Source organism: Lipomyces tetrasporus (assembly GCF_029532465.1).
Source record: "Lipomyces tetrasporus strain NRRL Y-64009 chromosome Unknown POJ06scaffold_6, whole genome shotgun sequence".
NCBI classification, from domain to species: Eukaryota; Fungi; Ascomycota; class Lipomycetes; order Lipomycetales; family Lipomycetaceae; genus Lipomyces; species Lipomyces tetrasporus.
Window position 1 is genome coordinate 483661 of NW_026611601.1, and position 19307 is coordinate 502967.

Here is a 19307-nt window from a genome sequence, read left to right on the forward strand (position 1 = left end):
ACAATACCTTCCCATGCGCACCCTCGTCTCCAGCTTGTCACAGTAACGTATCGCTGTATATAACATCAATTGCCGACATCTTGCTGTCCTCGAGTTTCAACCCATCATGTATTCCGGCAAACTCCGCCTTGACCGGCACCTTCGTATATGCATTAGGACCTTCGCTCCCTCCTCTGTCCGAACTAGAAACATCCGCATGCGTGCGCATATGTCGCACAAGCTGATCATGCCGCAAGAAGTCTTTCCTACACCCTTCCACTTGGCACTTGAATCTCCGATCAGCCGTATGAGTACGCATATGTTTGGCAAGATTTGACGACTCGGAAAACGTCTTCCCGCACCCCGGCCACTTGCAGCTCAACGGCTTCTCGCCCGTGTGCGTGCGCAAATGCACCGAGAGCGCCGTACTCGCCGCGAACCGCTTCCCACAGACTTTGCACTCGTACGGCCGTTCACCGGAATGAACACGAAGATGCTGTCTGAGAACTAACTGCTCCGCGAACTTTCGTCCGCAAATGTGGCATTCAAACGGCCGATTATGCGTATGAACCTGTAAATGACGGATTATTTTCTGCCGTTGTTGGAACGCCCGCGCGTTTCGCTCGCAGCCACTCCACATACAGGTGTATTCCTGTTTGCGAGAGCCGACATGCGACGTGGTTATGTGCTCGGAGAGGTCTTGCGAGGTTGAGAAACACAACCCGCATAGCTTGCCGTCTGTTACCCATAGACATTTATGGTGATGTCCGGATTCTCGTGTGGTTTCTGCATGTGAATGAGGTATCTGCAGTGAGCCATGTGTATGATGACCCGTGTGATGATGTGCATACGACGGCAAAGTTTCGTGCGAGACCTGCTGTCGTTGTTGGTATTGTTGTTGTTGTTGTTGAGCTGGGACATGATCATGCACGACGTGTGAGACGAGCGAACTAGATGTGAGCGTCATAAAGTCGCATGCGTCCCATTCGCAATGCAGCGGAGCCGCGAATGTCGACATGCGTTGTAAAAGACGAGCATCCACGACATTGGGATCGATAGTTGCGTCGGAACAATGGTTCCAATGACATTCTAGTGCACCATCTGGATTAACGATCACCGGCGCAGCTGTCGTATCGGTTGAAATCGCGGGGATCTCAGCAGTAAGACCACCCATATGGTCGTTCTTAACGTGATTGAGCAGCGTGTCAAGTTCTTCAGCCGTGACTGTACACGAATCCCACCGACACGCCAAACCCGTGCTTGCAGAGTTAGCCTGCGCCTGTACAAGCTGAAGATGGTGTTGTTGTTGTTGTTGTTGTTGTTGTTGTTGTTGTTGTTGTTGTTGTTGTTGTTGTTGTTGCTGCTGCTGCTGCTGCTCATCCTGATGCTGCAAAAACGAAGTATGCGAGGTCCTCAAATGCTCATCCAGATCTGAGGGCGAAGTAAAGACAAATGTACAATCGTCGCCCCAGTGACAATATATCCCATCGCCCTGCTGCTGACGCGGAAGTGGCGTCGACACAGGACTCGGGGTAGCCGACGAGTCCGACGTCGTCGACATCGATGATGTAGCACGGCTTTCTGACCCCGGCCATATCGTCCTAAAACACGTTAAGCAACTACTCGCTCTCCCCGGCGACAGTGCCGGCGGTTCAAGTCCGCACGGCGTCACGTCACAAGCCAGGTCGCAGTGGGTGTCGTCGCAAGAACTGATGTCGCAATTGACGTCGTTGCAGTTGCCAACGTCTTCGTCTGTGCAGAGCGCATTGTCGCAGTGAGCATTGTCCGGACACGGCTCGAAGCAGCAACAGCATTCGGCGCACATGCCCTGGATGGTAGAGGGGTCGCACATTGCGTCGGCGCCATTCAGCGTGCAGGAGAACGTCGGCGGATGCTGGTGAATCTGCGCGGGTGGATTCTGGCTGGGCATGATTTATATGGGTCATTCAGAATAAAAGGAAGGCGGAGCAAGAGAATGAAGTGGCACGAGAGTACACGACGACTTATCTGGCTCGCTTGTCGGGGCAAATTGTTGGTAATCGAGCCTCACTGTGATGGAAGGAGAGATATCAACTTCGCTGCCGCACCGAGGAAGAATTATCAGCGCGTGCCGACTACGATAGTCATCTGCCGGCTTTCACACAGAAGTCTTCATGCCAAAGAGGATCGAAATATTAAAAAAACCGCTCTACTTTATTTTGCAAACACTATGGATACTGTTGACTCAAACTCATAATTCGTGAGTCGCTCCACATTTAGTTAGAGAGGGCAGCTTTTCGCACTATTCCCAGCATACATTCGTTAAATAGCAAATATGAACTACATTTTATTGGGTCTTCTGATCATTTCCAACTGCGTCTATAATATTATTCCGACGTAGGCCAACATGCAACCAGCATTCAGCGCAAACGGGACCCTTAACGCTGATATTTGGCGGTTCGAAGTTCAAGCAGTTGATATTTTTCATTGCGATTCAATTCCTCCAGATCCCAATTGTACCTTGGTGGTTAATTCATCCTTGGAATTGTTCCCACCTCAGTTGCCAGCGGGTTAGGGTGAAAATCAATCGTCCAGGATTAGGTGGTGAAGGGTAAAGATTTTGACAGGGTAACTAGTAGTCGATAACTATGGAGGTTCAGGCTCCAAGGACCGCAATAGAAATAATTGAAGCTTATATCCAGGGGGACCTGCCCGGATGATTCACCATTAATGTTATATGCCATTCTAAATTTGAGCCATTCGTTCCATATCGATAATGTAGATAATATAACGATTACAGATATTAATTAGCCATTTCGTGAAGTTGCCCCATTAGTTGCCCAACCACAATCAACCGTATGCCGTTCGTCCAAAAAAAGGGAAGCCCATATTATACATTATAAAGTGAGAATAGACAGACGTATATCCCAGTAACCTTCCCAAAAGTATTATACAAAATTACAAGTTCAACACCTACACTTAGTTGAACGTCAAGATATTGAAATTAGTCTTGCCTGGTTGGCTGTGAGTGCAATCGTGACGACCCGAGGCTCAAGTTTTTCTCTGCAACCGGCCAAGTTGATCGTGCATCGGCAATGCTGATCCTGAGGACCTGCCGCCATCACTAGCTGCCAAAGACATTGCGGGAACTGGGCTCGCGCTCGCAAAGTCCGAAGAGCTCGCTACCGGTGTACTTGGCACCACTTCCATAGACCTGCGGCCAGACTTGCGGTACAGATAGTCTGCCGCAATCCCAGATAATCTAACCTCTGAAGGAAGATCGTTTGGAGCTCTAGCACCATGTTGCACCAAGATCTCAGCTATGGGGAACGTCTGAGAGTCTCTCGGAGCGTACGATAAAGCTGCTAAGAAGATCGGATAGGCAGGAGTAATTGACGCCACAGGTGATGCGACAGTGCTAGCGTTAGGATTCGCGTTACACGCAAGCGCTCGGAGAACTTCCAAGATATCTTGCGCCTTGACCGCCGATAGAAGCGCCACATTGGGCTGTGGTACTGGAGAGACGAAGGCACGATCGACATACTTCTTTGTGATGAAGGCCAGTCGTGCTTGCCTAGAGGAAGCGCCGGTGCCGCCCAGTGGCGTTGATTGCGTAGTTGACGCCGCTTGTTGAGCTAGTAGCGCTTGCTGATTAGATACTAATTCTGACAGCAAACTAGCCTTCACTTCTACTGCTGACGGCATAGCTTCCCACACAGCGTTGGCCCTTGTATTACCGATAGCTAGTAACGCATCAACAAGATCGGGTGTAAATGAAACTGTATCAAGGGTAAGACTTCGGACCTTCGATATATGTGTGCCCAAGGATCGATGTAGACCACTACATTCGATACAGAGAATCACCATCAAATTAATCGAGACCCATTCAACCTTCGCTGTCGCCCCGCAGTCCGCACATATAATGTTGTTCGGGTCCGCGTCACGCAGTTTGTGAATAAGTGTTTCAGTGGTCTCATGTAGCGTAGAGTTTTGACTACTGGAGGACGCGGTGGAAAGAGGTTGCATTCCTGTCTCGCCGTCGTCGTTATCGTCCGATCCGTATATGCGAGCCGCAGTCGTCTGCTTATGTGCGCCTCCGTTCATTGGACTTAGTCGTCGAGCTGTTGGCGTCGTTGTTTGTTTGGCAAACAACGAGTCTCCGCTGCCCGTTGGAGTAAAGCTGCTCGTACTCGAATCTGGAGACATGACTGGCACTGCGCGCATTGAGCCGGTACCTTCCAACGTACTCGTGATAGCATTGGATATCACGTTAATCCAAGAAAACATATCCTCTTCAGAAGTGGCTTGGTAAATTCGTCGATATTGAGGCGTGATAACCTCGAAGCAGAATCGCCGGTCCGTTCCTCGCGCCTCGCGAACTGTGGCCATTTTCAAGTTTATCGGATCATTATGGAGCTCCAATGACTGCTTCCAGTTGGAGTATTCGCATAATTGGCCCCCAGCCAGAACGACCCAGAATTTATGCCAGCCGGGTTTATTTCTATTTCGCGGATCTGAATGACTACCTGGCCGTGACATAGCCCACAACAATCCTTCTTTGCGACGACCTGCACCAGAGTCGGCATCCTTTTCCTCGATGTCCCGAATACCCTTAAATTTCGGCTGTGGTGAGGGAGAAACTGCCGATCCATATATAGCCGCAGAGTTGCCAGATATGGTGGTTGTGAGAGGCGGTAATTGATCTCGAGACGCCAACTGACTTCCCTCGGACTGTTTTCGACGGTGACCTGGACCAGTGTCGGTAATAGGAGCACCGTTCATGGCCGCCATAACTGGTTCAGGCATAGAAGACATCTCCAGCGCACGGCGTCTCTCTTCACGTTCTGTGCGGCGTATACTCCATTCTTCGCGATTTCCCTTCATACACAAAAACATACTGTCAACTTGGGGCTTGGCAAGCTGAGCCGCTTTCGAAGCGACAAGGAAGTCTTTCAACAGTGCATCAGCGTACGCGCTTAGCTGGTACGATACTTCTTGCTCTTTCCGTCCGCCATGCAAGTCTTGAATGTACGAATAATAATCGAACCTCTTTAGTTCAAAGTTCTTCCGCTTATCTTGATACTTCGAATCACTCTCCGTTTTCTTCTTGCCCTTCGCGTCGTGCTTCGTAGACAAGTATCTGCTTAGCCATGAATAGTACTCCCGAGATTCATCATCGAATTCCCTCTTCTTCAAATCTGCTGCCTTGATATCCACATCATATAATCGTCTCAATGGCTCGATGACAAATGTCTGCAAATCAATACAGCTCTGGCGTTCGAACCTGAGCAGGTCTCTGCCGACAACATTGAAATAATGATCCACTGTCGGCTGAAACGACGGAAGTCCTTTGGCAGCGTCGCGGAGATTGTCGAGTAATGCAGCGTATGATTCGCAGTAACGGGCTTGCGCGTCGTATGCCTGAATAGCGCGCTTTAGCAAACGTTTGATCATACTCTTCAGAGACGTGGTCTTCTTCTCTAAGGATGCGACAGTTGCTCGGAAGAGGGGACCATCCTCTGGCTGTGAGAGATCATCAGGCGGCGGTCGCACACATGCCACTGGAGCTGGACCCAGAGTCGATCCCGAGGCGATGGGCACAGAGGCGGTACCACTGGATAGAGGCGCAACGGTCTTCGTGTCGGGAAAGAATAATACCGCTGGATCACTCGGACTGAGATCATTCGAAAGCTTCACACTCGGCAATAGTTCCAAAGGCGAAAATGTGTCATCTGCCGAAGATGGTGGTAATCGGAACTGTGCCAAATTGAGTTCACGTGGGGAAGGAGGAATAGTCCACAGAGATTTTTTTGTTTCTTGAACCCAAAATGAAAATCGCGCCAGGATATTGAGCTTGTGGTCGCGCTTGTTGTACTCAGCGAACTGAGATTGTTAGAACACTTTAAATTCGTATCATCAACTTAATACATACGCAGCACGTATTTCTCCACCCGTTAAATCGGTCATTAATTTCGCTTGGCGGCTTCCAAGTCCACGACCACTCGAGTTCAATCGCAGCCCCATTCTTAGACGTATAATCCCCAATAAATACCACATTCTGCCTATTTTGCATCTATAAGCCAGAATTAGTAAAGATAAGATTAATGGCCCTACAATTGGGTAAACCGACATTGGGATCAGACTGTAATTCTTTTGTAAGCATAACATCAAGGGCTTTATTGTCGGTCGAGCTCAAAAACGTTAAGCCATTCAATGATAGTCCGTCAATTTGAGCCTTGTCTATCAATAGAGAGAATTTAATCACTAATCCTCCTTCATTCAGCAGTTTGGGTAAAATCGGTGTGATGCTTTGCGGTTCAAGATCTTGCACGAACTCGACCATAGGCCAGCTCTCCTCCCTAACAGGCACTACCGCCCGGCCATCTGTTGTAGGCGACATCCGTACTATAGACCGCCCGTCTAGATCCTGAACCAGGACATTCTTAATGGTAACTGCAGAGAAGATTAGTAGCCACGTCACCAGACCTCAAGCATCCGATCAATAGGATACTTACATCGAGCCTGATCCGACATAAACAGGCTGCCGGCTTCATCCGGCCTACTGGCAATAGCGCCCATCACTTAGATACAAAACCACTCTGTATATCGCCACACTCTATGTATGTCTCCTCCGATATTCCAGGCCTAATCCTGAGTGAATCGAGATGTCGTGCACCGCAGTTGAGATCAGGCCGTGACGACAACGCGGCTCATTATGGATCGGTAGAGTCAAGTTACATTAGAGTTACAGCGTCTATTCAAATTTGCTGCTCTCATCATAGAATGACCTTTCACTAGTACGCATTTTGATAGTTGTAAACCTTATTGGCTTGTTATGTTAACAAATCTTGAGTGTGAACAGAGGGGTGTTTGCGTTCACTCGAACCTAACTTGCTATTTTATTATTGACTGAGCTTTTTCTCCCAGCTGATTGCAAACAATGGGTAACAAATAGTAAGATCAATGCATCCGAGATTCTCTAAATATAAATATGTATAAAGAATGAAAAGGCTGCCTACACACATAAAGACGGAAGATGATACAAAGATAGTAATATGCAAGGAACGCGTTATAAAGCCCAGTAGACTTATACTTGAGACCCATGAATACTCCATAAAGTCACAATTCAGGCCCTATTTGTGATTTTGACAAGTTAGAGTGACGATGCATACTCCATGCAAGCAATATTACATATGGGATACGATGAAATCCCCGCAGATCCAAAATTCAGGATGAATCATACACCTTCTAGTAATCAAGTATTCTGCATTATGCATTATGCACGCTTATTGACTTAGACGGTCTCGCCGACAGGCGCCTCATAGCCTGGCTCGTCTCCGCGCATATTACTTGGTGGTTCTATCGACGGGGTGAACTCGAGGACGATATAAATAGCGCCAACCCTGTCAACATAGTAAGATGAGCTAGGTTCATTGCACCAGCTAAAGCACATATACTTACAGCATGATGACGCTACCACCAACAATTCTCAGAGCACCGGGAGCAAGAACAAGAGCCCCCATGAAAATGTAAACTTGGAATGAGCTTAGTAGCTATGGCAAAAAGGTCTGAAAGTACAGAGACTTACAAAGACCTCGGCCAATAAATGACATCAGGAACGAGGCGTATCGAGCAACCTGATTGGGCATAGAAAACTCTGCGGAGATTTAGCTCCAATTCTGCGGATGTGACGATGCTGTGAACTCACCAGCCAAGATAACTAGAGCACCGAACAAGATGGTGTAGATAGCGAGGACAACCTAATATATTAACTCCAATTCCATGACTTGAGCTCAATGGCATTGGCGTACCGTACGGCTAAGGCAATGCTATTAGATTGATATGTAAACAGAAAATCATTAGGTGCAACTCACAATGAGAGAGGGAAAAAGGATGACAAGCCCCCCAAGACCTAAATTAAAATTATCATATTAGAGCGACACAATCTACCATACAGAATTGACAGCTCCGTTTAATGAAAGGGCAAATTGAAATGGTCGAGACGGGCACGCAATGCTGGCACGAGGGACAAAACTGGGCTTGAATACTCACCATCAGAGCACCAATGACGAGATTGACGATTCTGAATGGATTGGCAATACTATCCTGATCAAAGAAACCCATTGTTGCTGTATATTTACAATTGTCTCAATAATTGTCAGTAATGAAGTAAATGGACGTATGTGGATGAGTGACGAGAGCAGCTTGATGACGACGAAGGCCGAAGACGGCAGCTTGCATCCGTCGCATTGTCCCATGCGTCAAGCTAAGCTGTTTTAGGAATGTGGGCTTTATCGCACCATAACCAACCACACCGATGATGTTTCGGTCTGTTGTTGACTGAAGATATGTAACACAGTCTAGATTGCTGCTTGACATGGTCGCTGAGATGCGATAATGCGCTTGCCGACTTCATTCAGAAATGACCCCCATTTGTATCGCCAACGAACTAACGCCAACATAAGTTGCTTTCATCTGGGCACGATGGGCACTTAGTGTAGCGCCTATCCATATATGTACTAGAAGCATATTCGACCCTGAATATTCGTCATATCACACAGCGTACTATGTCAACGCAGGAGCTGGCAACTAGTCACAAAGAGCCACTTTATCGCAGTCACAATTGTTCTTTAAATTAAAGGTAATGAAGCAACCAGAAACCACTCCATTACACACAATTACATGCATTCGTGAAACCCATCTTACGCACGAAAATCCAAAACGTACAATATAACATATAAAACAAAATATTACACTTGCGACAACTTAAGGCTGTCTGTACAGCACAATCTCGCTCTGCTTGAAATACCTACGCGCATCTTCGTCGATGAGAACGAGCGACAAAAAGGTGCGGGTAGAAAACTTCTTATTGACGTCTCTGTATGTTGGAGTCAAATCGAACCCGCCAAGGAACAATCTAATCGGAATAGTCTCTCCGCGAACAGGTGCGCCGTCCATAATTTCAAATCTGACCAAAGTCTCACTTTCGTTATACTGATTTGGCGGAGTACCCGTAGTTTCACGTCTGATAATCGATAATTCCATATGCTTAATTTTCAATCGCACCAAAAGGAAGTAAATACGCCCAACAATAACATCCTTCAAGTGGTATCGGGACTTTGAGTATTCGAACTCAATGTGTAGGCAGTCTTCAATACCGACATCCATTTTGATAGAGCTTACCGTATCTGGGGGAATATTGTATGAGTATACCCAAAGATCCTTCTCGCGAATAACGTCCGCCATCCGACGGCCAACTGTCACTCGAACAAAGTACCGTAGCCGCACATTAATGCCATTATAGCTTTCAAATTGCTTCTCAACGTTTCTAAACTCAAACTCAAAAGATTCTGGGTGTTGAAGTTCGCCGGGCGCGGCTAGTTCTTGCCCGAGGGTAAGGAAGTCATAAGTATTTCCTCTGTCGGCGAACATCTCTATAAATAAGCGGTAAGCCAGAAGTACTCTACACCTGACCACGATACGCACCGATAGTTCCGATAAATTGGACCTTAATTCCAATGTGCTCAAGACGGCGTCCGTCCTTAGGTCTAATAGTAACGGTACCCTTCACGGTTTCGCCATCCAGAAACAATGGCACTTTTTCCTTGCGCCGCTTGTCCAGTCGCACATCAACGTGCTTTCGCTGGTCTTCGCCGTCAAGGCGAATTTCAATGTCGAGGGGAGACTTAAAAAAGAGTGCCATTTCAAATATTATGCGTCACTTCAAGCCCAATGGTGATTGTTGTGGTTCAAGTTCAATTCGCAAACGGCAGGAAAATTGCAACCGTATGGATATGCAGATACTGACGATCTAATATATTGCAAATTTCACAACAATATCCACAACACAAGATGCCGAGCTGCTGGGCTGTCCTGAGTACCCTGGACCGGAGATGCGAGAGATAACGTTGCTGACCTGGAGAGCTGCCAAGCGAGTCACCCTTCAACAACACGTGCAATAGTGGGTTAGGGTGTCGCATCCTAAATTTACCAGTATAATGATTTTCATACGCAAGGCTTTTGCATTAGTTATAAGATTCTACGTTAAATAAGTAGTAAAACCGCGATAACAGTAAGATATGCATCTGGAAGCCATTATGAAGCAACAAATGGGCCGTTAGAACACTGTCCAGTGTGGGCTGGAATCGCGTCACTTATGTTAACAATGCAGTCAGCAACAGCTATCGTGGCAGGGCCAAGGTCTTGATTGTCAACAACTATCAGAGCCCAGCAAGTCTTCTCTCGCCTGGCGCTGCTCCGAAAGTCCTCTATCGTCCATCTACAGAGAGTCATAATGGAAGCGCCGCAATCGCCGATTGAACATCGCAGCGACAGAATAATTGAATAGTCCTCGGAAAGTGAAGAAATTGATTTATGTGCAATCATCACTGACGTTAATTTCACATCTCAAACAGTGTGAATGTCATAAGTCTATCGTCATAGGATCCATTATTCTGAAATGTCGTTACGAAGTGCGACAGAAAGAGTGCCGTGTCTGAAATTTGAGATCGATCTGACTAACCGACACACAGCCTGGAAAAAAATAGTGTATTAACGCGAAACGCATAGCTAATAATCAAAAAGTAGAACAATCTTAGATCTCTTTCTCGAATCTCCATTTATGAGGAAGTTGCCCACAAGTCACTGGACGTTCAGCGGTTGGCTTGAGAAAAATTTGGGCTCAAGTGCAAACCTCGCAAAAACCCTTACCTAAGCTTTAGATGCCAAACTTGTTTGGCGGTTGAGGAGGTACTAGACAAGCCTTTGAACCCTACTTTGTGCAGAGTGTTTCGATTACAGCAAGCGAAGCAAAGACTGGGTGCTTTTTCCAGTAACTATAGGTGAACGACCACACTTGAAATTTGAAAGGCTTGTCGCTCGTCCGGGTATTCATTGGGCTCCTCTTTTTCCTGCATGCATTAAGCTTTATTGTTTATTGAACGGTAGGTCGACTAAGTTATTGCCGGAAGTTTGGGCAAAAGATATTCGTTGTGGAAATGGCGTAGAATTGGTATATCCTTACGAGACTGTACATCTGCAAAGATATGAATAATGGGTGCTACCAGATACACTGGCTCAATGCCTCTCGACAGGCGCAATTGCATAGTCGCTGTATAACCTGGCCAGAACCCGCCTTAAACAACAGTTTACAACTACTGTATTACGTAACCACTGAGCCCAAACCTCTTATGACCTAATCGTCCCCACCACCAGCGCGGTGGTCCCGTTCATCGTCAGCTCGGCATCTCGAATGACGAGACCATTTAGATCAAGCCGCAACAATGAATTTGCCTGGCTTAAGTTGTACTGGACAGGTAGATAATAGTTAACTGTATTATTAACCTGCATATACTGATTGACGACATTATTAGTCTAGCATTACCCCTGCCGCAGTGGATCTTCGACCCGAGACTGAATGGCGATTCGAAGTAGGCCTTGATTCAATCGTCACGGTCAAAGTAAGTTCGTTCTCTACTTTCGCGATTGGATGCTGATGTATTGCGCGAAGGTGCTGCAAGGGCACGCGGAGATCTTTGGCACAGAGCTTGCAGTCGGCCCAACGTATACATTCACGACCACTAAGTTGAGCATATTCACCTGGCGAGGCTGCCGATTCGAATGGTCAGGAGACCCCCTGGCAGAATACATATCTGAAGAGTCAGTCATGGGCAGCTACGCAAATCTACACTTCGCTTTAGAGAAGCTACGAATGCAGGCTGCGGAGAAGGATACACAATACAATAAGGAAGTGATTAAAGAGGTCGACATCATCACATCCGGATCTGGCCAAGAAGGTGAAGGCCCACGAGTTTTGATTATAGGGCCCCGGAATTCAGGGAAGACAACGCTTGCTAAGATATTAACGGCATACGCGGTGAAGATGAATCGATGTCCAATGGTCGTCAGTTTAGACCCAAAGGAGGGAATGCTAAGCCTGCCGGGAACTATCTCAGCAGCGTCGTTTTCGACAATGATGGATATCGAGGAAGAAGAATCGTGGGGATCAAGTGCTACAACGGGACCGATGCATATCCCGCCTAAGAATCCGGCCGTGTATTATTTTGGATCAGATTCGCCAACGGATAATATTCGGTTCTACAAATCTCTTGTCTCGAGGTTATCACTTGCTATTTCGTCGCGATTGGCGGTGGATCACAAAGCGCGAATTTCAGGTTGCATAATTGATGCTGCCGGTATAATAGACCAGAAAGAAGGCTATGACTTAATAGATGCCATTGTCGCAGACCTATCAGGTGCGCAGTCATCCCATTTCATATGCTGATATAAGTAAAATGGCTAATGAAAAGATAGTTGATGTCGTCGTGACTATTGGAAATGAACGACTATACAACGACCTTTTGAAGCGATATCAGCCGAGAAAACAAATTGCAGTACTGAAAGTCCAACGGTCAGGCGGAGTAGTCGAACACGATGCCTCCTACATGAGATCCATACAACGACAAATGATAAAGCAATACTTCTACGGACCACCGAAAACTGCATTATCTGCCTTTACCATTACTGCAGATATTTCTGCTATGACGGTATATAAACGCAGTGAACGTAAGTCGAGTCAATCTTATGTTAACGCATAACTAATTCCATGTTCAGAGTCACATTTAGTTAGCTCATCAGCTTTGCCGATAGGATCTGATGAGACCACTGCAATGCTCTCACTTGTTACCAAGATAGAAGTTTCGCCTGCGCTACAGAATGCGATTTTGGCCGTGTTATATGCAAGTCCAGGTGACACGGAGGATGACATCGCGGAAGCCAGCGTTATGGGGTTTGTGCATGTGTAAGTGGTGACTTACTGAAGTGGCATATTCGTTACTAATGTCTATAGATTGGATATTGATGAAGTGAAGAAGAAACTGAAGGTACTAATGCCGATTAAAGCACGTCTGCCGTCCCAGGTCTATCTCGTGGGATCATACCATTATCTCGAGTAACAATCAGATATGGACGACTGTTGTTGCTTGTAGGAACTTGTACCTTTAAGATGCGGTTCTATTGTACAATAAGACTGTGGGGCCCTCAAAGGCGCTAATGTAAATATATACGCAAATATTAAACGATAAACCGTGCAAAACCCATATGACGTAAACAATGCAACTGCGAAATGAATCAAATGAAGTGTTCACTATCCCATAGTACAGACATATACATAGAATACCCGGTCAAACAAACCGTTGCGTGTAGCTAAAATATATGAAAAAGACGAGTCCGGGCGCCAAGACAAAAGTCTATTAGAACGTGAGCACCTGCATGCCACGTAAGCATCATAAGCATCATAAGAAATATTCAGTCATTGTATTATGTTGTAATGCTTGCTGTTCTCGATACTCCTCGTTCTCCGGAGCAGCATCAAAGACATTAAACGTCCGGGCGCCGGTATCACTGACTTCCAGAACAGACGCCATATTACCACAACGGTAGCAATAATTAGGAGCTGACCAAACTGTCGAAAGGCGGTCGTCAAACAGAACTTGATATCCTTGATCACATAGCTGATGAGCTCTTAATATGTGAACCATGTTATTGACGTGAAGAAATTTCTTGACAATCTCGGCCCCGAACGTATATCCTGCCCCCCTAAGGAATTAGCACAGGATAACCTTGAGCAACATCTAAGGCATATAATTACCTTGTAGATATTCCAAAGTCTTCCTTATCAGGGTCAGGGTCAGACCAGACAAGATCTGCCATCGGTCCCTCATGAGGAATCTCCTTGAATCTATCGACAACTTTAATTTGATCTATCGAATGCACATTTGGTGACAGTCCTAGGAACCATTAGCGACATTACTACCATTGAATAACGTAATAACCATACCTCCGTGAATGCAAAATATACGGTCATCGATAACAACTGACAATGTCAAGTAATCGAACATATCCGTAAAGTAATTCCACACGTTAGAGTTGCCATATTTCGCCTTACATTCGCTGTAAAACCCATAATTTTGAGATATTCCTCGAGACTCGTGATTACCCCGTACCAAAAATACGCGATTTGGATATCGCAGTTTTAAGCATGTTAATAGTGATATGGTTTCTATGCTAAAGTATCCTCGATCAACGTAATCTCCTAAAATAGCAAAACCGTCAAATAAGATCAAGATCGATCTCGCAAATCATATGATCAAAACATACCCAAAAATAAATAATTAGTTTGTGGCGGGAATCCTCCAACCCTGAATAATTCTATAAGATCAAAAAATTGCCTTGTCGTGACGTAAGAACTCAATTATCATAGAATGAGCATTCAATCCTAGTGACACATACCCATGAATATCGCCTACCACCGACACTGGCGCTTTTATATGTATGACATTACTCTCTCTTATTAACAATTCCTTGGCCTTCGCACAAACTGCCTCGACTACTGTTTCCGCCAATAGTTCTCGCCTGTAGAGACGCTCAATGCAGCTGTCGAGATCAATTGCCCCTCCATCTAGACTTTGTCAGCTAACCCGCTCTAACTAAACAACTGTTGACAAATCAAAGCAGTGTCAGACATACTGGTCAATCCCGGCATTCCGGGCCCTTGCTTATCAAATTACGGAGAGTTAGTGCTGGCCGTCGCGCGGTATTTTGTTTCGATTGATGCTGATGATTCACGTGAGAGCACTCTTCCACGTGGTAAATTGGCGTCAGAGAAATACACAAAAATGTACCGCCCTAATCAATACTTGTGAACATAGAAAACGCTCGGTATCAGTCACGATATATTAACAATTTAATATCATCAGACGGCGCGTCATCAAGACTAGTTCCATTTGCAGATAATGTTGACATTTAGGGCTTGTGAGTGTCAAGTCAACAAATAGGGCAATGGCTGCACAAACTTACATTTTTAATCACGCGCGACAACCGCCATCTTTAACAAGCGAAGCCATCACCAACATCCCTCGTCTCGTTCCGACATATTCCAACCACAGCTTCCTCAGAGCATAGTTTTGTGAGGATCTGTCACCAATATGAGCACGTATTATCCTCAACGGTCGCAATCGCCGCCGACATCGGCGCAGCAAGGGCCTTATCCAACACACTGGCCGCCAGGAACGCCAACTTCGGGCTATGCGCCGAGTGTGAATCTCACAGCTGCAATTCCTCTATCTGCTAAGTATGGACGGCCATCTTATGATGATCGGGGAGGATATAGTGCAGAAAGAGGGGTATATGCGCCGGAGAGGTACATAGAGAGACAAACATACAATGATCGCAGGGGAAGTTATGATGACCGTCTCTCAGCATCGTATTACGATCGGAATGATCAATATGTTCCACTGCCATATGACCCTTCATCATCTTTATCCTCGTCGTCTTCCCGGCCACCATACCAGTATAGCGGCGCGCCACCTGAGCCGTATTCACGTACCCGTGAGAGCTTTGCCGGATACAGACCCAGTGAACCGTGGTCAACTGCTCCGTCTCATCATGCATCAACATCTTCCTCGCGAGGATACTACACATCTTCGTATCAAAGAAGGGATGACAGAAGCTACGTACCGCCTGCTCCGAGTGCGTATCCTCCAGTTTCGTCAGATCTGCCTTCTAGGTACGGAAGTTCTCGAAATGACCCATAGTAAGCCTATACGCTCCGTTTTCTATACTTAATGTGTATTAACGCGTCTTCAGTTGGTCTAGGAGTCGACAGCGATCGGTATCTCCGGATCGAAGACTGCATTATCTCCCCCCATCAGACTACCATCCGGCCCCTCCGTCCTATCGGGGCCCCGAACCTCAGCGAAGTAGTGCGGATGGTACGCGCCCATCTGGACTGATGCCCTCCGCGTCTAAGGAAGTCTATAATCCGCAAAGTGACTCACCAATGGCATACGCGCCGCTTACCTATCCCATTCCAGGTCCGACTCGTGAGATCAGATCGGAGGACTTTGTTAATGATATCCCGCTGCCCATTTATCGTATGCACATTTGTTTAGTTAGATGATTCGTTCTAACGAACTCTTAGCATTCCGACCACCGCAAGAAATTGATCCTCCACTTGGTGCGACATTCTTAGATTCTGAAGCCATAACGTCGGGGTCACCTCGAAAACGTGGGGACAACGAAAAGAAGGTTCGTGATCCGGCTCTCGATATCGTCAATCGTCAAGCCCAAACGCGTCGCATGCCGCCTCGGATAAAACGTAACCCAGATGATCCTCTAGACGACTTGCCGCTACCCCCTCAGAACGGATCTACTAGCGGTGCTACACCGGGCGGTGGCCGGGGGAAAGATCGCAGTAGATCGGAGTTAATACAGCCCAGAGCGCAGGACGATCCTCTTTCTATCGAAAGGATACTAAAACGCATGAGAGATGGAGAGTTAGAAGCAGATGGGCTAAGGCAACAGGATGGGAGTGCGAAGAAATTGCACCTAGATATTGCCGCAGAGAAGTCACTTTTGAGCCGATCAGGATCCCAGATTGAGGGTAGTGACACAGGTACGTCATCGACCTCACAAAGCTTGTTGCAGATTGTCGAAGACACGTTAGCTCAGATTCGTAGCAATCAGACGATGACGGACAAGTAGAAGAGTACTCTTCCGCTATTACAGATTCGCTCTAGTGTGTATTATATGATATCACGATGGAAATGTACAGTACCCTCTTGGCTATGTGTTTACGGTATGGTTTGTTTGCTTGCTCACGGATTGCGTTGCCTTATTCTTGCTTGTGTTTTTACCATTGTGTATTATTCTGCTACTTGTAGATTTTATCATGACCCTGCCGATTTTTAAGAAGTTTCATGCGACCCATGGTTTTGATACACCCCGCTTTAATTTACTAAATTATCATTTCCGCAATGTGAGATCTGGACAGTTTGGACTCCCGGAAATATTAGTTCAGCACTTCTTTATTACCTACACTCTTACTTTTATAACAGTATTTGAATATATGACTGTGATTATACTGTCATTTGCAGACCATTTATCTGAATTTGCAAACAATCTAACCGAAAGGCCCAATGCAATGTCTAAATGCAGGTACTATACTATATCTACAATTTTTCTTTCGATTCAACGACATCGTTGGCCGCAGCAATGTCAGAATTAACAATCCGGTCCTCCGCGAAAGACGTGTGATTCTGCTCTTCATCACCAATAGTCTCCTTTTGTTTTGCGCCCGCTGTAACACTACCCGGTTTGCCTTCGCCATTATCAGTCTGTCCCTTGGCACCCTGAGTGCCTACTTTCAGGAACAGTGAACCAATAATTCCAACACCAGCTACTCCCACGGCGAACCAGTATGCACATCTGTAACCTCTATGCAAAATCTCTGGAGGCTGTCCGTCAATATCAATACCGATCTGCGAGGTGACAATTGCAGTAGATGCTGCTATGCCGATCGACGCAGCTAACTGTGTCGTGACGTTGAAAATGCCGGCCGCAGTGGACTTCAAGTTCGGGGGCACGATTGAAAGAGAAAATTGATTTCCGACATTATACGCCAAGTCCGCACCGACGACGAGTGTCATTAGTGCCGGAAGCGTCATGGCCCAGTATGTTATATGTAACGGCTGAAGTGCCCATAAGAGCGCTGAAGTCATGAACGCACACATGGCGATGATCATGAGGATGCGGCCGGGGATTATATGCATTACGAATGCGGCGACGATGTTGACGACGATACCGGTGGTTGCCTGCGGAAGCATGGCTGCCGTCGTCAATATTGGGCTATATTTACGGATATTCTGCATAGACAATGACGTGAAGTAGATGAGAACACCCTGGAAGTTCATCCAGCCGCAAAGAACTAATAGCATACACTTATAGTCTTGTTAGTTTTAGTTCAATGACAATGCGGAGAGTTATATGGAGAGACTTACGAGAGCGAACCCAGGATACTTCCAAATGAACATAGGCATCAGTGGATTCTTGACATAAAACTCCCACGCGACAAACAAACCGACAATCAAAATTCCGACAATGAGGATGGCGATAATATAAGGAGTTCCCCATCCACTTGGCGCACCGCCCCGATTCTGCTAGCGCAAAGATAAAGAGCATAAGGCCAACTGTCGACAACACGGCACCGACATAGTCCAAGTTTTTCAGCAACATCAGATTGGTTGTCCAATCTCTTTTCACGGGTACTAATCCTTGACCGCCAGTCGCCTTCACAATGCGGTTTGCAATAGCGAATGAAACTTCGTCTGACGGAAACACAAATATGCCAGCGATGGCGAACGTTCCATAGACAATCGCAAAGAAAAATAATATCGCTTTCCAGCCGAGGAATTCGGTGCAAATACCTGAGGTGACAATACCCATGATAAAGCCCAATGGTGCACCAGCAGCAAATGCTGCCATGGCCTTGTTCTTTCGCCTTCCGGCGGGATAAATGACTCCCAGAATACCAACAGCAGCTGGCGGACCTGCCGCACCTGCGAACGCTTGAAGACCGCGCATGCTGTCGAATGCGATATCGTTCTTTATGAAGCCTTGGATCAGTGCAAATACAGCGTACCACCCGTAGGAAATGAGCAGCACGCGTTTCCGACCAAGGATGTCTGCCAGTCGTGCCATAAGAAGAATGGTAGACCCAGTCACAAGTGAATAAGAGGTGATAGTCCACGAGAGCGCCGCCCCCTGTATCTCGAAATACTTTGAAATCGTCGGCAGCGCTAACTGTAATGAGCCTTGACCTGCTGAATTCATAGCCGGTGCAAATGCCAGCATCAGGACGCAGACTAACTCATGGACTGTGGATTTGAATACTGGAGGCCGAGCTTCAGGGTCCGTTGATATAACACCGACGTATATATCACTCGGGTCTCCTTCGTCCTGAGCTTCGATAGCAGGAGCGTCAACTTCTGTCGCCGGTGGAGTCCTGGCATCGACAGTTGCGGTATCTGCTGCTGCCATATGACAGGTGCTTGCACCGAGGTAATGCTGAACAGAAGAACAGACCTCAACGACACGGAAGTAACAACGAGTGACCTTACGGCAGATGATACGTTGCGCCGTAAGAGTCCAGGCCACTCAATGAGAGGCGATTTCGCCATGACGAGAGCCTTGGGATTGTCGCGGACAACTAGACGTCATTGGCCTTTAGTTCCACTGTTCCGGCTTTAGTGTTTAGTCATTAATTCCGCTGAAATATTGCTCTTCGTTCTTCGGGCCTAACGTCGGATACGTTGAAGGACTAGATCGTAGTTTATCCTTGCTTTAATCATTCCAATACGACTAAGATTACGATTATGATACAATAGTTCTCTAAAAGAAAAACTGTTCTAGGGATCAATAGTCGTGGTGCTATATTCGGGGATAGGCGAGCAATATTCTGCACCTAGCCCAGCATGCGCGCGCAAGCGACACTTGCAGCCATAATCGCCTCG

General features: G+C 46.6%; 8 protein-coding genes across 8 annotated transcripts; 2 read left to right on the forward strand and 6 right to left on the reverse strand.

Moving 5' to 3' along the window:
* Positions 1 to 196: 196 nt before the first annotated feature.
* On the reverse strand, positions 197 to 706 carry POJ06DRAFT_179939 (uncharacterized protein; the record flags this gene model as incomplete). The annotated part of the gene is made up of 1 exon (XM_056184742.1): positions 197 to 706. A coding segment is annotated over one exon (510 nt), but the record flags the coding sequence as incomplete, so codon positions are not given.
* A 1964-nt stretch (positions 707 to 2670) lies between these two features.
* POJ06DRAFT_254262 (uncharacterized protein) lies at positions 2671 to 6652 on the reverse strand. Its single transcript, XM_056187750.1, has 4 exons — positions 6474 to 6652; positions 6089 to 6411; positions 5891 to 6031; positions 2671 to 5841 (listed from the first exon to the last, which is right to left on the reverse strand). Exons 1-4 carry the CDS (start codon positions 6535 to 6537, stop codon positions 3010 to 3012), a joined length of 3360 nt encoding a protein of 1119 aa, XP_056043150.1. The 5' UTR covers positions 6538 to 6652; the 3' UTR covers positions 2671 to 3009.
* A 185-nt stretch (positions 6653 to 6837) lies between these two features.
* On the reverse strand, positions 6838 to 8166 carry POJ06DRAFT_254269 (Golgi apparatus membrane protein TVP15). Its single transcript, XM_056187751.1, has 7 exons — positions 8011 to 8166; positions 7833 to 7870; positions 7770 to 7776; positions 7667 to 7718; positions 7547 to 7615; positions 7420 to 7492; positions 6838 to 7361 (listed from the first exon to the last, which is right to left on the reverse strand). The coding sequence occupies exons 1-7, from the start codon at positions 8080 to 8082 to the stop codon at positions 7253 to 7255; spliced, it is 420 nt and encodes a 139-aa protein (XP_056043151.1). The 5' UTR covers positions 8083 to 8166; the 3' UTR covers positions 6838 to 7252.
* A 364-nt stretch (positions 8167 to 8530) lies between these two features.
* Positions 8531 to 9866, reverse strand: POJ06DRAFT_115205 (vacuolar protein sorting-associated protein 26-domain-containing protein). The gene is made up of 2 exons (XM_056184145.1): positions 9445 to 9866; positions 8531 to 9392 (listed from the first exon to the last, which is right to left on the reverse strand). Exons 1-2 carry the CDS (start codon positions 9659 to 9661, stop codon positions 8725 to 8727), a joined length of 885 nt encoding a protein of 294 aa, XP_056043152.1. The 5' UTR covers positions 9662 to 9866; the 3' UTR covers positions 8531 to 8724.
* Positions 9867 to 11184: 1318 nt separating this feature from the next.
* Positions 11185 to 13039, forward strand: POJ06DRAFT_254276 (Pre-mRNA cleavage complex II protein Clp1-domain-containing protein). The gene is made up of 6 exons (XM_056187752.1): positions 11185 to 11273; positions 11331 to 11417; positions 11468 to 12212; positions 12271 to 12522; positions 12571 to 12757; positions 12806 to 13039. Exons 1-6 carry the CDS (start codon positions 11241 to 11243, stop codon positions 12909 to 12911), a joined length of 1410 nt encoding a protein of 469 aa, XP_056043153.1. The 5' UTR covers positions 11185 to 11240; the 3' UTR covers positions 12912 to 13039.
* POJ06DRAFT_254284 (Metallo-dependent phosphatase-like protein) lies at positions 13040 to 14836 on the reverse strand. Its single transcript, XM_056187753.1, has 6 exons — positions 14485 to 14836; positions 14248 to 14416; positions 14116 to 14186; positions 13796 to 14050; positions 13607 to 13745; positions 13040 to 13554 (listed from the first exon to the last, which is right to left on the reverse strand). Exons 1-6 carry the CDS (start codon positions 14498 to 14500, stop codon positions 13251 to 13253), a joined length of 954 nt encoding a protein of 317 aa, XP_056043154.1. The 5' UTR covers positions 14501 to 14836; the 3' UTR covers positions 13040 to 13250.
* A 1-nt stretch (position 14837) lies between these two features.
* POJ06DRAFT_254285 (uncharacterized protein) lies at positions 14838 to 16835 on the forward strand. The gene is made up of 3 exons (XM_056187754.1): positions 14838 to 15550; positions 15604 to 15890; positions 15938 to 16835. The coding sequence occupies exons 1-3, from the start codon at positions 14943 to 14945 to the stop codon at positions 16498 to 16500; spliced, it is 1458 nt and encodes a 485-aa protein (XP_056043155.1). The 5' UTR covers positions 14838 to 14942; the 3' UTR covers positions 16501 to 16835.
* Positions 16594 to 18834, reverse strand: POJ06DRAFT_290961 (major facilitator superfamily domain-containing protein; the record flags this gene model as incomplete). Its single annotated transcript, XM_056190358.1, has 3 exons — positions 16594 to 17735; positions 17796 to 17954; positions 18007 to 18834. The coding sequence occupies 3 exons, from the start codon at positions 18832 to 18834 to the stop codon at positions 16968 to 16970; spliced, it is 1755 nt and encodes a 584-aa protein (XP_056043156.1). The 3' UTR covers positions 16594 to 16967.
* Between the last annotated feature and the right edge of the window lie 473 nt (positions 18835 to 19307).

What these genes read in the sequence shown, in the direction of transcription:
- POJ06DRAFT_254269 (XM_056187751.1), bottom strand. Translation starts at nt 8,082, where the DNA reads ATGGGTTTCTTTGATCAGGATAGTATTGCCAATCCATTCAGAATCGTC. An exon ending in TCGTCATTGGTGCTCTGATG is followed by an intron (nt 7,871 to 8,010) that starts GTGAGTATTCAA and finishes ATTTTAATTTAG; the next exon opens with GTCTTGGGGGGCTTGTCATC. An exon ending in GGTGGTAGCGTCATCATGCT is followed by an intron (nt 7,362 to 7,419) that starts GTAAGTATATGT and finishes CTATGTTGACAG; the next exon opens with GGTTGGCGCTATTTATATCG.
- POJ06DRAFT_115205 (XM_056184145.1), bottom strand. Translation starts at nt 9,661, where the DNA reads ATGGCACTCTTTTTTAAGTCTCCCCTCGACATTGAAATTCGCCTTGAC. An exon ending in CCAATTTATCGGAACTATCG is followed by an intron (nt 9,393 to 9,444) that starts GTGCGTATCGTG and finishes GCTTATTTATAG; the next exon opens with AGATGTTCGCCGACAGAGGA.
- POJ06DRAFT_254276 (XM_056187752.1), top strand. Translation starts at nt 11,241, where the DNA reads ATGAATTTGCCTGGCTTAAGTTGTACTGGACAG. An exon ending in GCTTAAGTTGTACTGGACAG is followed by an intron (nt 11,274 to 11,330) that starts GTAGATAATAGT and finishes CGACATTATTAG; the next exon opens with TCTAGCATTACCCCTGCCGC. An exon ending in CATTGTCGCAGACCTATCAG is followed by an intron (nt 12,213 to 12,270) that starts GTGCGCAGTCAT and finishes ATGAAAAGATAG; the next exon opens with TTGATGTCGTCGTGACTATT.
- POJ06DRAFT_254284 (XM_056187753.1), bottom strand. An exon ending in AACTAATTATTTATTTTTGG is followed by an intron (nt 14,051 to 14,115) that starts GTATGTTTTGAT and finishes TTGCTATTTTAG; the next exon opens with GAGATTACGTTGATCGAGGA. An exon ending in TATATTTTGCATTCACGGAG is followed by an intron (nt 13,746 to 13,795) that starts GTATGGTTATTA and finishes AATGGTTCCTAG; the next exon opens with GACTGTCACCAAATGTGCAT.
- POJ06DRAFT_254262 (XM_056187750.1), bottom strand. Translation starts at nt 6,537, where the DNA reads ATGGGCGCTATTGCCAGTAGGCCGGATGAAGCCGGCAGCCTGTTTATG. An exon ending in TATGTCGGATCAGGCTCGAT is followed by an intron (nt 6,412 to 6,473) that starts GTAAGTATCCTA and finishes TCTTCTCTGCAG; the next exon opens with TTACCATTAAGAATGTCCTG. An exon ending in GGTGGAGAAATACGTGCTGC is followed by an intron (nt 5,842 to 5,890) that starts GTATGTATTAAG and finishes TAACAATCTCAG; the next exon opens with TTCGCTGAGTACAACAAGCG.
- POJ06DRAFT_254285 (XM_056187754.1), top strand. Translation starts at nt 14,943, where the DNA reads ATGAGCACGTATTATCCTCAACGGTCGCAATCGCCGCCGACATCGGCG. An exon ending in AGTTCTCGAAATGACCCATA is followed by an intron (nt 15,551 to 15,603) that starts GTAAGCCTATAC and finishes ACGCGTCTTCAG; the next exon opens with TTGGTCTAGGAGTCGACAGC. An exon ending in TATCCCGCTGCCCATTTATC is followed by an intron (nt 15,891 to 15,937) that starts GTATGCACATTT and finishes ACGAACTCTTAG; the next exon opens with CATTCCGACCACCGCAAGAA.